Raw genomic sequence first — 18,730 nt, forward strand, 5'->3', positions numbered from 1 at the left:
TTTATATATGTTTTAAAATCTTTGTTCGTTAGTTTTTTTATATCTCCACCACCAGAAATGTAAGCATCACAAGGGCAGAAAGAATTCAAAGTTGCGCTGGTAGCACCTAGAACAGTGCCAGGAACAAAGGCATTCCACCATTTGTTGAATTCATGCTTGCAAATGTTACATGTTTTTGTATCCTCCACCTTACCTCCCAAAAAAGTCTCCTTTGAATATATACCTGAAGTATACTAATTAAATGATATCTAGATTTCATTGTTTCTCTGGCATAAATATTACTGACAGTCGCCTCCTACCTACCCACCCCTGCTGTACTTATAAAAGTAGAGACTTTTCTAAGGTAATGTTTTAGCCATGTAGACCAGGCCAATTAACAGAACACCTTATAATCCAACAATACCTGAAAACAAATGTAATAAATACCCTTGATAGCACATATCTAAAATATCTTTATCAATAAAATCTTACTTATGATATTGTTGAGTTTTCTGCATTAGCTTCTCTGGCAAGCCATCTTCATCATCAAACTGCTCCATAGGCTCTACAATGACTGGACGTGGGGTCCTGGAGAGGTGAAAAGAATTAATTAAGAATTAATATAGTGTCTAGAATTATTATCCTCCTAGAAATTTTTTATAATTCCAAGATATATACTTGGAAAATGTCTCTCAAGAAAAATGTCTCAGAAGTGATCATAAATACTCACACAATCTGTCGATAACTATTTGCTGCACCAGACACAGGTGAACATCAAAGCCGACAAAGATGAATGCTTGTTTTTAGAGCATAGAGTGCAAGACGACAGAAAAGTAAACCAATAACTATGAACCTGTGCAACCTCTGCAGTTAACGTCTACAAAGTACAATGAAAAAGAAGAGTATCTAACTCATGTTTTATGTATGTGGTGTCGCCTTCCCATGTTCCACACCTCAATCTTCCAACGCCATGCACCCCTAGCCTCTCTGTGGCTAACCAGTGCTCTTCAGTGAAGTCTTTCTAAAGTCTAAAATCAGACCTAAAAGATACCAATCAAGCAAAATGGAAGCAGGGGGAGTCGTAAGACACAACATATTCAAGGAGGAAGTTGAGGGAAGAGGGAGACAAGAGTGGAAGATGAAAGATATGACTTGGAAACCCTCCTTCTTTACTATCTTCCTAAGTAAAATAGGATGAAGGGAGAAGTCAATGGGGACAGACAAAAAAGGAGAATGAGTGGAGTGGATGATATACTGATATTACATTTTTCCTTGCTATCTGTCTCTCATCATGCAAGCAATAGTAAAACCTACTTACACTGCGTTCTGAACAGAGATGCTTCAGAGAGAAACAAGTCACTGTTAACCTTTAAAATGTTAACAGAAAAGCTAAGGAAGTGAAGGGGCTTTCTGGATGCCAAAAACAACCCTTTACAAATAAATAAAGATCCAGAGATTAACAGAGACTTTAAATCCTAAAATACAGGGAAAGGAAAGATACAAAATGATTTTTTAAAAACAATTCCTGGGCTACTGGAGACATTTTAGAGGGAGAATTAAAAGCAGATAGCAAATATTTTGGGGTGATGGAGACAATGAAATTATAGAAACCTCACATAAATTGAGTGGGAACCCAAATGAAAAGGGATTTCTAGGCCCCAATTTCCAGGGTGAGACCTCATACCCAACATGTAGGAAGAGAAACATAATGAAGAATGAGTAAAAACAACATCAAAGAGTACAGGCACCCCAATAAGGTATGAGAAAGCTGAAAGGTCCTGAGCCCATCCAACCAACAGGAGCATGTGGTACTTCTAAGAGGACCCAAAGGGGCCCAGGGACAAAATGAAGACTATGCAGCACTTAGCCACTGGAAGCCATAGCAGGAGCACAAACATCAGAATACTACTAGGGCCAAATAAGAACACCACCTGAGTAGAGACCAACAAAGACAGAAACTTCAATATCACGTGGACACCGCCACTCAAAGAGAAAAATCAGAAAAGGAAACTCAAGAAGAAAAATGTACTAAGATCACTTATCACTCAGAACATGACAATTATTTGGAATTGACAAGACTGATTTGATGAGTTCAGGAAATAGTGAACAAAATTAGAGAACACAAGGAGTACTATACTATCAATGTCAAATGTCGTTAACTATAAAATTGCAATTTTCAACATGTGAATATGGCCGATGAGACACTCTTATACACTAGGGGGCTAGGGGGAGTACAGCCCTCTGGGAGAGAACTTGACCAATACATACAAATGTTATACATTTATGCCTTATTCCTGCAATTCCATTTCCAAAGTGATAAATAAGTGAGGAAAGATCAGTCACAACTACACTCACATAACATAATACAAAGAAAAAAACAATGTGTGGTATACAGGGATGTCCTTAAGGGACTATGTCTTACTTTTTATTTATTGAGATAATATATGCTAAAATGTGAACATTTATGTTTTCATTGTACGGGTCACTCCCTGTAGGCACTCCCTTTGTCCATTATCTCACCCCTCTTGTTTATTTCACTTCAATCTTTAGGTGTTAACAAGTTTTTTTACAAACCTAAATAACTTTAATTTATAGGTGTAATTACTAAATTTACATTTTTTTTTACAAATGTAGGTAAATATTATATAGAAAAAAACAGATCAAAAGGAAATAAATCCAAGTGATCAACCATAATGTTAAATCTGGAGTTACTATCATCTGTGGGCTTTTTTTCCTCTTTTCCTTGCCTCTGAATTATAGTTTTGTTGTAAAATTGATAAATGTTACATTGCAGAAAAATTTAAACAACATAGTAAATTGCATAGAAGTTCTGTGAAATCCCATCACTGGAGAGAACCTCTAATCAATTTCATGAACATCTCTTCAGATTTTCCTTTCTGCTAGGTATAATTTTCTGTAGAATCACGTATATGTGCTTTCTTTAGAAATCCTGTATGACAATATAAAATGGTACCATTACAGATGTAGGTATGTACCATACCAATTCGTGTACATTTAAGGTCTCCATGTTTTTTCTGTAATGATACGTTATATGATGAATATATATGTGTGATTGATCTTTCCTCACTTTTTCAAGTATCTCTTTAGAACTGTGAGAACACAGTAATAAAAAAATTGTCACTTGAAAGATGATGCAACATTTTGCGCATGCAATTAAAAAAAAAGGATTACATACCAAAAATTTGTTTCACTACTAAATCATTGTTGCAAACATGTACTGTTTTGTGGGGGTTTTATCATGTCTTTTTTTTAGCATATTTGATAATTAAAGAGTAACGATAAAATAATTCCTAGGATGATGAAAGGTTTTATGATGGAGGAAAAATGGAAAATCACTAGAACCTGATAACGTTATCTCCGACTTATAAAATGATTCTAGGGAGCCACATGGTAATTTTAAGAAAATAAAAGGGCCGGCCGGTGGCTCAGGTGGTTGGAGTACCGTGCTCCTAACACCGAGGTCGTCAGTTCGATTCCCACATGGGCCAGTGAGCTGCTCCCTCTACAGCTAAGATTGTGAACAATGGCTCTCCCTGGAGCTGGGCTGCCAGCAGCGGGAGGAGGTTGGTGTGAGCTGCTGTGTGTTGCCGTGGGCTGCCATGTGCTGCCATGAGTGCCCGGTGGCCAGCGTGAATGGCCGGCAGCAGGCAAGAGCAATTCCGTGAGCTGCTGTGAGTGGCCGACCGACCACTGGCGACCGGCTGCCTCAGCTGGGGAGCGCAAGGCTCATAATACCAGCATGGGCCAGGGAGCTGTGTCCTACACAACTAGACTGAGAAACAACAGCTTGAACCGGAGTAGGGGGAGGCGGAAGAAAAGGGGCATGGGTGGGGGGACAATGAATTTATTCTATTTTTTAAATTTTCTTTTTGTTCTTTTGACGACCTCTAGAAATAAGTACTAAAATATCAACCCTTACAAATTAGGACTGCTCAAAAAAGAAAGTAAAAACCTGAAATTGGACCCAACTGATACTAATGTTATACCAAACATATACTTCCACCACTAGCAGGTATGACTAGAAAACTCTTATGTTTCCAATATATAAACAAAGAAATATTACATTGTTGTTTTTATTAAAGAAATGTTTTTTATGAATCTAAAAGTAACCCTGTTTAATGGAAAGGTATATGATGAAGCAAATAAAACATTGGAAAATGTACAGTTAAGCATGAGTATAAAATAGGAAAAGTATTAAAAATTATTAATGGAACAATCACTTGTGTGCAGAAAAGAGTTACCAAAGCAAGCCTCAAATTGCTATTCCATCACCCTAACTGATAAGGTTGGTTTTCTGTGCCAAAACTGTCCAATTGGTTTATGTTGAGCATAAACCTTCTAAGTTTGTTTCTTTCCGGGAGTCTGAAATTTTAGTATTTGCCAGATATAAGGGAACTCACAAAACTGACACTCTACCCTCCACCTCCACCCCTACACTCTTAAGGTCAGTTCAAGTTCCCCTAGTAGTTTTAACACTTCATTGTGTTATCTTAACTAACTGCTAGAGGAGTTAAGACAGTCCCTCAACAGAAAGGACTTAGAAGCTTACACCTAGTTTCTTCCAGACTTCACCCCACGTACATTTTTCCTTTGCTGATTTTGATCTGTATTCCTTCACTGTAATAAATGTTGGTCGTTAGGCTATATGTTGAGGCCTGAGTCCTTCTAGTAAACCACCAAACCCAGAGATGGTCTTGGAGACCCCCCAAGATACACTTGTGAGCACATTATAATCAAATATAATAACTTCTGCTAACATATTCACATTTTTACTTCCAGTCTTTTTTCTAATCAGTTTACTAACACAAATTTGGATCACAGTACACATTCTAGTTTTATGTCCTTTCTCTTTTTACTTGCTAAATGAATGTTTTATTTATAGGAGAAAAAAAGATTTAGAGCAGTTGTTAGATAACATATGTGCATAGCTAAATGCTCTGCCATAAACAAATGTGGAGTTCATAATTTTAGTTTTGTTTGTATTTATTGAGATACAATTCACATACCATAAAATTCACCCCTTTAAAGTGTACAGTTCAGTGGTTTTTAGTATGTGCAACCATCACCACAATCTAATCCGACACTTTCATCACCCCAAAAAGAAACCACAAACTCATTAGCCATCAACTCCCCATTCCCCTTCCCCTGAGTCTCTGGCAACTACTAATCACTATGGTATATACTACCTTTAAAACAAGTCTTTGCATGAATGTTGCGTTTCCGGTGTCATGAAAAATTCTTACCAAATTAACTATGTACTAATCTACTGTAAGTATAATCTACTTGACCAGTTCTTTATTAAGAAATTTAGATTTGTCCAATATTTTGTTATTAGAAAGTGATAAACCATACATAAAGTGCTATACACCAAACCTTTGAGCCAAGATATTTATTTAAAATAAACTCTATTGTATTCGTGAGGCAAAAGAACCTTCAAGTTTTTACACCCAGTACCTAAAACCCTTCCAGAAACAAAATGACCAATTTCCATTAGCACCATTAGTTCCAAAAACACTCATGTGATTTCACTTTTACTCACTGGGTATTTTAAAATCTTTACCAATAGATTAAAAAGACAAAAGTTTTAGTTTGCCTTTCTTTGATTACTAATAAGAAGTGATTTAAGTTTCTAGCCAGTCAATCTTAAAAATCATTACCAAAGTCACAAAATCTCTCACCTGAGTCAAAAGAAAGCACAGAAATGTAACAGAATTGGAAGAGGACTGGTATAAAAAAACTAATTATTTTGCTCTTGAAAAGAAAAGGGACAGATAATTAGCAAATAGAGTAATGCTAAAATAACAAAGATCTGAATCACATCAATAGTTGTAACAGAAAAGATTACTCCTCACACAATGCAAGTCAAGAGTTTTCTTCTAAGTTAAAGGCTGTACAATTCAGCATGCATTCTGCATCCTTGACTTTCTAGTAAGATTAGGTTACCAATGTTCAATTATTTTAAAAAGAAAACATTTAAACTTTTACCAAGGAAATTCTGGAATAAATTTGCCCCATTAAAATCTATACCCAGGGAACTAAGAGTGACGAAACATTTATGTACTATAGTGTTTGTCACAAGGTCAGTTATTAAAACAAAAAAGGGAAACAACCTGATGTCTAATAATTGAATGTCTGATGTCCACTAAAGGAATAGCTAAGTCTGACAGTTACAATGAAATACTATGCAGCATTTTTCATGGGAAAAAAACCCAAAAAACTCACAACATACCAGTAAGAAAAACTTTATAAAAAGAGGATGCTTACTAATAAGAAATTCTTGGGTGTATCATAAATAAATAAATCCCAAAAGTATAAAACAGGTGGTGATGTAAAGGAGAAAGTCTAAAATGCCTTGAAATCTTCTCTCCTACAAAACTAAGAGAGTAACAGTACAAACCCTCAAAAGCCTAAGAAACAAATACAAACTGAAGCACATTCTGAAAACTGTCCTGGATGCTTCAAAAATGCCAATGTCATGACACTGACATTTTTGTCATTTGGGAAACTTACAGATAAAAGAAAATTATAGACACGACAACTAAATTCAAGGTGTGATCTCTGGCTGACTACTAGATTGAAAAATTAAGTTATAAAGGACAATACAAGGAAATGGGGGGAGTTTAAATATGGACTGTATATTAGATAACAATAATGAATCCTAATGAATAAGTGTCAAATTTCCTCAGTGTGACAATTATATTGTGGCTTTACAAGAGAAAAATATTCTCAGAAGAAACATACCGATTAACGTATTCAGGGGTTAAATATGATACCTGTAATTGATTCTCAAATGAATGCGCAAAAATCTGTGATGCAGAGGGGGAGGAAGGGGGGCAAAATGCTAACAAATAGTGAATGCAGGTATCATTTATATTAATTTTAAAGGGTTGTACTAAAGGAAATATTTTCGAGCTGAAATTGAAATAAATACATTTTTCTGCTTTTACGAAAGCAACTCCAACATTATTTTTAAGGTATCAGTTGGAAAACAATAAAAATAGACCACTGTATTTTCATTCAACTTAACTTGCAAGAATCTTTAAAAAACAAAAAAGAAAAACACTAGAGAGAAAAATTTAACCAGTAAGCGCTGATCATTCCTGTGTAGCCCTAGAGCACGAGCACCGAATGGTCTAGGTGTGATTCTAATGTTTAACAATGTGGACATACCATTATTACCAAAGGTAAAGATTTTAATTTTCCTTTTTCCCCATTTTTCTGCTTCTTGCAATTTCATAAATATGTAATTTGCACATACTTTTGCCTATTAATCATTATATATACTGTACAAGGCTATTTTATTTACCTAAAATCATGTATAATATGCAAAAGTATATGCAAATTACATATTTATGCATACAGCACTTCATGACAACTTAAAGGTATTTTCAAGAAAAATTTTGATTGCACAAGATGTCTACAGTTAGAAACTAAATTCCAATGATACCATTCCTATAAATCACTTTCATAATCTCAGATATTCTGAGATTCAGTCAGCCCACCAAAAGACATTTGATTACCCAATATATACAAAGACTGTACTTGGGGCTAGTGATACAAGGGTAAACAAAATAATCCCTAAAATCTTTTAAGACTGCAAGAAAGTAAATAATCATTTTAAGAGATATCAGAAAGAATAATAGGGGAAGCCCATTTTAGATAAGTCAAGAAAATCCTCTCTAGGAAATGACATGTCACCTGAGACCCACTAATCCTGAGTTCCATGAGAGGGTTTAACTATCAGTTAAAACAGTTCCTGAGCACGTAGTCTACAGAAAGAATAAACCACTCTACCTGTAGCATAAAATATAATAAAAAGCAAGGATTTAGCATCAGACTACACTTCATCATTTAGAAGCTGGGCAATCTTAAGCAAACTACTTAACATCTCTGGGCCAATTTTCTCATCTGAAAAATGGGATAAATCTAACCAGTGTTGTGGAAATCCAAGAGATCATGATTATGAAGTATCTGACAGATAATAAAATATTCAACACCTTGCCCATTTTCTCAAAATTATTTGTAAATTATTCTAAAAGTCAGCTCTGTAAGAAATAATTACTATGACTTTAAAAAACACCAATTAATCAAAGTTATCATTGGGAAAAAATACTAATCACTAATGCCTTGCCTACTGCTTTAGTTCATTCATTCATTAAATAATTATTATGAGCTTACTGGAACAACTGGATAGCTGTATAAAAAAATAGATTTGTTACTTTATATCATACTTAAAATGAATCACAGGAACTATTAAAAAAGCTATAAAATTTCTCAAGAAAACATGAGAAATGCTTTGCTACCTTAAGAAAAGCAAAGATTTAATACAAAGATACAAAAAGCACAAACCATAAAAGAAACAAAAATTGATAAATTAGACTTCACAAAGTATAAAAACTGCTCTTTGAAGAACACTGTTGAGAAAATTAAGAAGCCACAGAGAAATACTTATAATACATACCTGTACCCAGATTTGTTAATTCATTAAGACAAACCACCCAAGTAAAAAACTGGCAGAAACTTTTCAAGACACATCACAAAGCTATAAAAATAGCCAAAAGCACATGAAAAGATGCTCATCGTTAGTCATTAGGAAAGTAAAATTTAAACTACAATGAGACACGCCTACACTCATTAGAGTATCTAACAGATTGAGACTATAGAGGGCTGGTGAGCATAAGGAGCAATTAGAATTCTCCCACTCGGTGGGAATGTAAAATGGTACAACCATTTTGGAAAACAGTTTGGCCGTTTCTAAAAGTTGAATATACAGTCATTTACTCCTAAATATTACCCAAGCCATATAAAAGCATAACGTTCACAAGAAGCCTGGTACACAAATGTACATCATAGCTTTATTCACAATGGCCAACAATCGGAAGCAACTTGGAACATCCACCCACAAGTCACTGCACAAACTATGCTTATGTCCATATGATGGAATACAAATTCAGCCATAAAAAGGAACAAAATATTGATACAATGATATGGATGAAATCTCATAAACATTATGCTAAGCAAAATAAATCAGATACAAAAGAGTACATCCTATATGATTTCATTGATATGAAATATTAGAAAAGACAAAACTAATTTACAGTAACAGAAAGATCAATAGATGTCTAGGACATGGACGGGCGGGGAATAAAAGCAAAGGGGTACAAAGGAATTTCTGCTCGATGATGGAAATGTTCTATATCTTGATTGACTACATTCATCTGTTAAAACTCACTGAGTTTCCTTCACTCCATATACTTAACTATACATACATCTGTTAAAACTCATTGATTTAAAATTGGGTGCATTTTAATGTAGGTAAATTATCCCTCAATAAAGTTGATTAAAATGTCATTCATTCATTATTTAAATACAGACATACCTTGTTTTATTGCACTTTACAGATACTGTGTTTTTTACAAATTGAAGGTTAATGGCAAACCTGTGTCAAGCAAAGACTATCGGTGCCATTTTTCCAACAGTATTTGCTTTTTTTAAAATCAATAAAGTATTTTTAATCAGGGTATACATTTTTTAAAAACATAATGCTTATTGCACACTTAATAAACTACAACATAGTATAAACATAACTTTCATATGCAATGGGAAACCAAAAAAATGTGTGACTTCTTTTATTGCTATATTCGGTTTACTGCAGTGGTCTGGAACCTAACCCAATATGTGAGGCGTGCCTGTATAAAATTTTGCTTGCATATAATAGATGTTCAGTAAGTTGAATGAGAATCAAAATACAAAACATTTCTGAGATTCAAGTGTGAATCACTACACTTGAGTCTGAAAAAAAGTAAGACCCTGATTCCTAGAAATATACAAAAATTCCTTATTTATACTGAGTATTTACTCAACACCTACCTACCACATGGCAAGACAGTATGAACTACAAGGAAAGACAGAAATGCAGAACAGAGAGAAACCCATATATAACGGCGTAAAAGAATAAGTTGTTTAAAACTTACGTTGTTAGCAAGAACGCCCCATCACCACATCTTTCCAGAGCCTTGCGTGCAGGAGGTTTTGCTGCAAATTCTACAAAACCTTTTCCCGTAGCTCTACCGCGATCATCCACAACCACCACAGCTTTCTCTACTGGACCAAACTGGGAAAAAGCTTGCTCTAGAAGCTCATTGGAAACAACTGGAGAAAGATTCTTGACAGTTAGGGCTGCTCCATGGGTTGCAAAACGAATTCGGAGAGGTCTGCTCTTCAAAATGGTGCCATCCAGCTCTGCTTTTGCAATTTCAGCCAGTGTTCTTGATTCCTATTTTTAGGAGGAAAAATCACTTTTTAAGGATGATAACAACACTAAAATTTTAAATAGTGGTTTCTAGGGAGGATAGCTGGGTAGTTTTACGAAATGAAAGCTAGGGTCACTTTGTTTTTGTGTCTTTCAATTTTGGTATCACATGCATTTTGTTAATTATTCAAAGGTAATTTTAAATAAAACCCCAATGTCCTATTAAAAGCCATCACTTAAAGACTGTCTTATAAATAACCTTATAAAGATTCTTATCAACAAGTTATAAGCTATTAAATACTCCAAGTAATCTTTTATAATCTCATACATATATTAAAAGAAAAACTTATATTCGAGACCAAGTACCAGTTACTAGAAACTACTGCTGAAAACAGAATTCTCTACACAAGCCATGTTTTTGATATTTATATCTTAATAAAACATCCCATCTCTCCAAACTCCCTTTCCTATTTCCACTTGTCTTTTATCTGTGAAAACTATTATCAGGTGTTGTTAATCACTTCTCCAGAAATACTTTCATGGGCTACACAATTCTCACCATTATACTGAGAGAAGCAAACACATACACTCATGGGCTCTAAGAGTTCTCTCCATTTTATAGAAAAGCAAGTGCACATGCACTTATTATTAACTAGAAAATAATATATTCACTGCTGAAACAAGAGATGTTCCTTCTTGATATCAAAACTAGTATAGAATATAGGCATTTAAAACAATAATCAAACTGACAAATATAGTAATACAGGTATGTTTTTCTTCGTGTTGTGAGAACTCTCCAGGGAGAATTGAAAGGGGCTTTATATGCATTTATTTGTAAGAAGAGTACAAACACACTGTCTTATGAAAAAAGTCTTAGTATCACAATCCCTAAAATGTTCTTTATTTGATCCCTAAAATGTTCACAACAGCTTTAAACTACTGCTTACGCAAAAATGTACCTACAGAATATTACAAAGACAAATGAATCTAACCTTTTTACAAATACTCAAAATAGTCACTGTTTTTTACTCTTAATAGAAGTATTACCAGCAAACATTTAATGAATATAGAACAAGGGACAGGTACTATGTACCTAATGCGTCACATAATCCAACAGCTCCAGTTGAAATGCTGTCAGGTATAACTGGGAATGGGAAGGGACATGAGGAAATTTCATGGGATGATAATGTTCTATATCTTGATAGGAGTCTGAGTTAAACAGATGGACATAATTGTCTAAAATCACCAAATCATACAAAGTTGTGCGTTTCACAACTTTTTTTTGTATATAGATTGCAAATACCTTAAAGAAATAATATTGGACTCTAGTTAATGATAAGCATGCTGCTATGTTTAAGAGTTATAGACTGATGAATGGAGAGAGATGAACAGATATGTGAAAAAACATACAGAGGGGCGGCCAGTTAGCTCAGTTGGTTAGAGCACAATGCTTTTAACACCAAGGTTTCTGGTTCAATCCCTGCGTGGGACAGTGTGAGGGGCACCCTCCACAACTAGATTGAAATAACTACTTGACTTGGAGCTAATGGGTCCTAGAAAAACACACTTAAAACAAATAAAAGTTAATATACATATATACGTATATATGTATGTATATATATATATACGTATATATACGTATATATGTATATATGTGTGTATGTATGTATATATATGTGTGTATATATATGTGTATATATATGTATACACATATATATGTGTATACATATATATATATATATATATATACAGCAAAATTTAACTGTTAGAATCTAGATGGTGGGTGTATGCATGTTATTTCCGTGTCTCACATAATGAAATGTTTGGGGGGGGGAGGGGTAGAGCGCCAGGTGAGGACTTTGTCAAACTGCAGTGTTTCCAGAGGGAGTCTCCTCTTTAGATTCATTCACAATGGCACATATTTTGATTTTTTTCAGGTGAAGCAAGAAATCTCAATTTTAAATCCAGTAAATTTTACTGTTGGCAATAAATTCAATTTTTAGTACTTTCTGGCCTAAGGAAAATGTTTATGCTGTCAGGAATTTTCAATGCCATAATACTTTTTCAAAGTTTATACTGTTCATGGTTTTAAATGGTTCTACATCAGGGTTTTCCACATGAGCACCACTGACATTATGGGCAAGACAAGACAATTCTTGTGGGGGGCTGTCCTGTGCATTGCAGGATATTTATGCCAGTAGAATTATCCTGTTTTGACAACCAATAATTAGTCTTCAGACGTTGTCAAACATCCAGCGGGAAGCAACACCACCCGTTTTGATAACCACTGCTTTAAATGTGTACTGAAGAACCTGTAAAGTCAAAAATATGTATTTGAAATAAAACCAAAGATTTTTTTACTTCATGCCTCAAAATAATTTTTACCTAGTTACTATATGTCAGCCATTCCTTATTATATATGTGCATATAGAGAGAAAGAGAGACACAGATAGCCTTCTCTTTCATTATCCTCACCAACAGTCCTATGAAGTAGGTTTTGTTACTATCCCCACTTCACCTATGTGGAAATAGGCCTAGAAACATTAAGGTAACTTGCCCAAGATCCCACTGCAAATGCTGATTTGAATCTATACAGAATTCACAATCACTACCAATACACCATAAATCCCACCTTGAAGCTGATGTCCCTGCATCACTCTCCATAAAAAGTAAAACTATTGATTAACTTTCTGAAAAGAATACAAAAATTAAAACAAAAATAACAAGAAAAACTAAGTGACTACCCCAAGATAGATTGCTTGAACTAGGGTCTAATGATTTCCACTGGACCTTTTCCAAAGCACATGATCTTTTCTCTCACTGTTTACTAGTGGTTAAAATTCCCCACTACAAGAGTACAAGGAAATCCACTGATGCACAATGCAATTGTGCCTTGAGTCAATAGAAAGTTGATTAAGTAACTTACAATACACTCATACTGTGAAATACAATATGGTCATGAAAAAAGAATCTAATGACACGAAAAGATGTCGAAGATATATTAAATGAAAACTCAAATCATATTACAACGTGTATAGTATGGTTTGATTTTTATGGGAAAAAATTATACAAAGGTTAACAGTGATCATGTTTAGGAAGTGTTATCAGGGGAGGGAAGACCTTTCACTAGTGTAAATTTGTAATTAAGAGCACTTCCTTGAAATAAAAGATGACTTGAAATGATATGCTGGACAGGCCCACTAAGTACATTTTGCAATGTCTTCTCTATTATCTGAACAGTACTCTAGAAGAAGCATATATTATTTCATAATTAAAAGTAAAAAAGTACAAGTGAAGGGAGTTTAGTCCCCAATGACTAAATAAAAGTAAATTCAGTTGATTTCTTTTTTTGTTTGATTAAGTTTATTGGGATGACAATTGCTAGTCAAGTTACACAGATTTCAGGTTCAGTTGATTTCTAACTATTTTATTAGAGCAATGGTTCTCAAATTTTACCAAGCACCAGAGTAACATGGAGGGCTGGTTAAAACCCGAGAATGCTGGGCCCTCACCCCAAAGTTTCTGATTCAGTAGGTCTAGAGAGGGATCCTAGAATTTTCTTTTTTTCTTTTTTTTTTTTTTTTTAACAGGACTTTATTGTGGAACAGTGTGTACTTCCAGGACTTTTCTCCAGTCAAGTTGTTGTACTTTCAGTCTTAGTTGTGGAGGGCGCAGCTCAGCTCCAGGTCCAGTTGCTGTTTCTAGTTGCAGGGGGCGCAGCCCACCATCCCTTGCAGGACTCGAGGAATTGAACCGGCAGCCTTCGGAGTTAGGAGCATGGAGCTCCAACCGCCTGAGCCACCGGGCCAGCCCCTAGAATTTTCATTTCTAACAAATTACCAGTTTAACTGAGATAATTTTTGAGATAGTATAGGGTTGGCATTGCTAGCATGAATGGTAGGAAAAATCACTTAAGTGGCCTTCCGCTACACTAGAAAGAGTATGAAGCTGTTGGACAGGGACAACACTTCTATGAATCACTGCTCCAGAAATCTGATTTACTAAAGCTGAAAGTGTGTGAGATATCTATATATAAAGCGGAAACCACGTTCAGGTGAAACTAATACCAGTTTTAACTACATTAAACTAGCTTTAAAATGGACAACTTTTCAGTTAATTTATCCAATCTAAATTGTCAATAAACACTCAAAACCTAAAAAACTTTTCGGTCTAAAATTCCAAAACAATGTGTCCAAAATACACAATCTATTTCACCCCTAATGTACCACGGGCTCACAATATGGATTAGGACCTAACAAGGAAGTACCTTTCCCCCACCATTACATACTAGCAATGCTGACCCTATACCATCTCAAAAGTGTTGTGTCACCTCATCAGTTAACTGGAAAACTACAACTACCAGATGTTTGCACTTTAAAGATTAATTACTGAATAAGTAAAAAGTATTTCTAAAAACATAAATCAGACAAAATTACACCACTATTTTAGAGCCACTACACCACCACTATACGCTATAGATAGCCACTATACCATTACTTATATTCAGATTACGTATACACTATATGATTTTCCTACATAGAAAAAAAATACAGAATAGCTCATAAATATTTAAGACTTTTAAGTTTACCTGTTAATCATAGAGCTCAGATTAAACGGTAAAGTTACCCATAAAGTGAAATTTTGTAAACTAAACTCTAATTCCCAACTGACAAATTTTTAGTATTTTTACACAAAAATTTAGGGTGATAGGTTTAGAGGAGCACATTCCAAAGGAGCAAGACAACAGCAGCCCTTCCCCCCATTTCATAATATCATATATATATATGTGTGTGTATATATATATACACACACACATATATATATATATATTTTTTTTAAGAAAAGCAATTATCTGCGCTGTCCAAGTATAGTAGCCACTAACCACATGTGGCTACTTAAATTAAAAATAAAATGTAAAATTCAACTCCTTAGCTGCAATAGCAACATTTCAAATACTCAACAATCACATATGGCCAGTGGCACTATTGGACAGTACAGATACACCACCATTGCAGGAAGTTCTATTGCACAGCACTAATACACTAGAGGAGAAAGGATTATTAGTAGCTTTAAAGATAGGAAGGAAAAAGTTTTCCCATGTCAATAAAATATTTACTGGCTTATTTTTACATGTAAAGCTTCCAAAACAAAGGGAAATGCAGCCCTACCATTCTTCCAGAATGTCAACTTCAGGATAAATCAAGATGATGCCGGAGGTAAAGATTATGGGGGAAAAAAATTTTTTTTACATTTTTTTCTTTCTTTTTTTTTTAATTGGGGAATACTGGGGAACAGTGTGCTTCTCCAGGGCCCACCAGCTTCAATCTAGCTGTGGAGGGCGCAGCTCAGCTCCAAGTCCAGTGGCCGTTTTCAAGGATTACGAAAATTTTAATACCATCCTTTTGGAAAGTTTACTGAAAGTTGTCTATAATACTTTATTGTAGAAACCTACTTTCCTTTAAGAAAACTTGAATTTATATTAAAAACAATACTGTTTCTCTAATGTCCAAAAGATAATTAAGTGCACTTATAATTTTATGTTCAAAATGCAGTTTATTTAACTTGAATTTTAAGAAAATTTCCATGTCTCATTAATACCCTATGAAGAATTACCCTTCTCTGAAGCCATTTAGTTTCAAATGTTCTCCCTAAAAAGTGTCATTTAATTACAATCAATTTTCTCTACCTATTAAAATTTTGCCTTGTCCACTCATTGAGAAAACCGAGTTTTGAAAGCTAAAGTTCCAATAACAAAGCTTCCACAAACTAATGAACATAAAATTTGAGGGTCAAACTAAACAGCACACATACTTATTTGTGTAAAAATCTCTCCCAGAAATATTTTGTTGGGGAAAAAAACCAGCATCTAAATATGAATTACAATGCTGTATAATTGAAACTGACGGAACTCACCAGAAAGCACACAGGAAAACCTAATAAACTAGATACTTTGTCCTGTAAGTGTAAACCTGCAAGTGTTCAAACTTTTTTAAAAGAATGCACAAATTGTGCATACCACTGGAAAACTTTTTAAGATTTGGATCAAAAAGGGATATAATATAGTAATCTAGTGTTAAAATGTTTAAGTAAAATAGTACATAATTCCAAAACGTGGAAATGTTGGTGGGTTGGGACACATTATATACTAGGTAACAATTCCACACTATCCCAATACTGCAGAGTGCAGGATAAACGGCGGGCTGCGCTGCGGGGCGAGGTGCGGTGAGAAATAACGGGATTCGCCGTTTAAACACATGCAGGTCTGAGGGAAGCCAAAGGGATGATTTGGACTGATTTTGTGAGAAAAGTGTGCTGGGTGGGCCTTCGTGCTCAGTGAGGCTTCCGATGAGACCCAAGCTCCCGTTCCCAATTCCTAAGCAATTCAGTTCCCTTCCAACCCCATTTCGCTTGGAGGAGCTCTCACCCCGAGCCTTTTCGGTAACCACGACCGGCTGCGCAGGGTTCACCGTCAGCCAGGCAGGCCTCTCGGAAACACCGGCTCCACGCCGGCCGGGAGAGAACCACGCACCAGGCCGGCAGGACAGCGACCAAGACACGCGCCGCCCGCCCCCGCGGCCCGCCCCACACTCACCAAGCGGATGAAGCCGAAGCCTCGGTCCCGGTTGATGAAGACCTCGCTGGGCTCGCCGTAGCGCTCGAAGAGCCTCTTGAAGTCCTCCTCCGTGATGTCGGTGGGCAGGTTGCCCACGAAGAGGCGACATCGCTGCGTGTACGTCTTCTCGCCCGGCTTGAGGAAGCTCTTGATGTCGATGGTGAAGCCCACCTCCTCGTCAGGGCGCTCCTCCCCGGGCGCGGGCACGGGCGCGGATGGCGCCGTCTCCCCGGCCAGCGCGAGCGCCATGGCAGCCGCCGGCTCGTTCTCGCCCGCCCCCGACTCAAGAGCGCGCAGGCGGGCCGGGTTTTTCTCAATGCGGACTTGCTTCAGGTTTCCTCTCAACATCATCCTAGCTTAGGGCTTCGCCTCGGTCCCTGGAGCCAACCCTAAAGCTATGTCTGTGTCTCCCTATCTCCCTACGGAGACGCGATTGGGAAGGAGAAAGCCAGAAAAGACAAGGAGGTCGCTAGGCCGCAAACCTGCCGGTTCCCACTCACACCAGCGGCCGCTGCACGTTCAAAATGGCGCTGCCTCCAGCCGCAGTTGGAAGAGATGCCGACCGCAAGCCCCGCCCCTACGCAACGCGCCTGCACAGTCTTGGCGCCAACGGCACCTGAGCGAGCGCGCGCATGCGCAAAACCTTGCCAGCGTTATGGTTCCAGACCTTCTCGTACCTTAGAGAAATGCAGTTTCCCAAGATCTTAAAATAGCGGAGACTCTTGGTTGTACTTATGGGAAGAATTATGCGATGTGTGCGAAATACAATGATTTGGAAAACATCTATATTCTTATAAATATTCAGCTCAATTTTCAGGGACTACAGGAAAATAAAATGAATATTTTATACACAGCATTGACTAATAAGGTATTATTTCCCAAGTAATTGAAACAAGTAAAAACACATTTATTTCTGCCCGTTTCAAGAACAAGGTTTTTATTATATTACCTAATGAAACACTCAAATAAGTGTGCTTATGAAAGTAGTACAACCAGACCCTGGACTCCTGTGGACCATACTCTATGATAAGGACCCACAAACGTTTTCTGTAAAAGGCCAAACTGCAAATGTTTTAAGATTTGAGAGCCATACAGTGTTTACCAAAATCGCCAATTCTTCACAGTACTGCTCCTGACACATGGTAAGTCTTAAATGAGTGTTAAAAAGAAATGAATTCACAGTCACTCTGCAAAACAGTTCAACAGTTTCTCATGAAGTTAGATATATGATGACTTCAGAAGAGCAATCCCTCTCCTAACTATTTAGCCAAGTAAAATGGAAACTTGTGTTCACAAAAACCTATAAGCAAATGTTTATAGGGGAATTATTTGCAATCAGCAAAAAACTGGAAACAACCCTAATGTCCAACTGGTGAATGGATAAATAGGGGTACATTCATAAAATAGAATACATTAAGGAATAAAAAAGTAATCTACTGAAAGGCTACATACTGTATATATAACATCTGGAAAGGGCAAAGCTGTAGCTACAGAAAACAGAACAGTGCTTGCCAGGAGCTGGTAGGTAGGAAGGGGTTGGCTACATAGGGACACAGGAAAGTTTTGGAATGATGGAATTAGTCTATCTTGATGGTGGTGGTGGCTACACAACTGTATGTATTTGTCTAAACTTGGTAGAAGTGTGCACTAAAAGGGTCAATGTTATGTATTTAAATTATACCTTAAACAAAAAAATTTTAATTATCCAAAGAAATCAAATAAAACACCATCAGGACTAATCCCCATTACCCATTACAACCAAAATTCTAATCACGCAAACTCTAAATCCTATTCTGCTCTGTAAATTCCTCAGTCTGACCCAATTCCCCTCACCCCTCTCAGTTGCTCCAAAGCCTTCTATTGAG

The 18,730-nt window shown here is 36.3% G+C and overlaps 1 protein-coding gene across 1 annotated transcript in view; it reads right to left on the reverse strand.

Annotated features, from left to right (window-relative positions):
- Positions 1–17,453, reverse strand: part of PSPC1 (paraspeckle component 1) — a 58,151-nt gene extending 40,698 nt beyond the window's left edge. Inside the window, exons 1-3 of the mRNA XM_033104536.1 lie at positions 16,845–17,453; positions 9,975–10,276; positions 472–567 (exon numbers count right to left, since the gene is read on the reverse strand). Coding sequence (XP_032960427.1) covers positions 472–567; positions 9,975–10,276; positions 16,845–17,216 — 770 coding nt within the window. The 5' untranslated portion in view covers positions 17,217–17,453. The remainder of the gene's footprint in view (positions 1–471; positions 568–9,974; positions 10,277–16,844) is intronic.
- Positions 17,454–18,730: the final 1,277 nt, after the last annotated feature.

The sequence above is a fragment of the Rhinolophus ferrumequinum genome, chromosome 4, assembly GCF_004115265.2.
Source record: "Rhinolophus ferrumequinum isolate MPI-CBG mRhiFer1 chromosome 4, mRhiFer1_v1.p, whole genome shotgun sequence".
Classification (NCBI taxonomy): Eukaryota; Metazoa; Chordata; class Mammalia; order Chiroptera; family Rhinolophidae; genus Rhinolophus; species Rhinolophus ferrumequinum.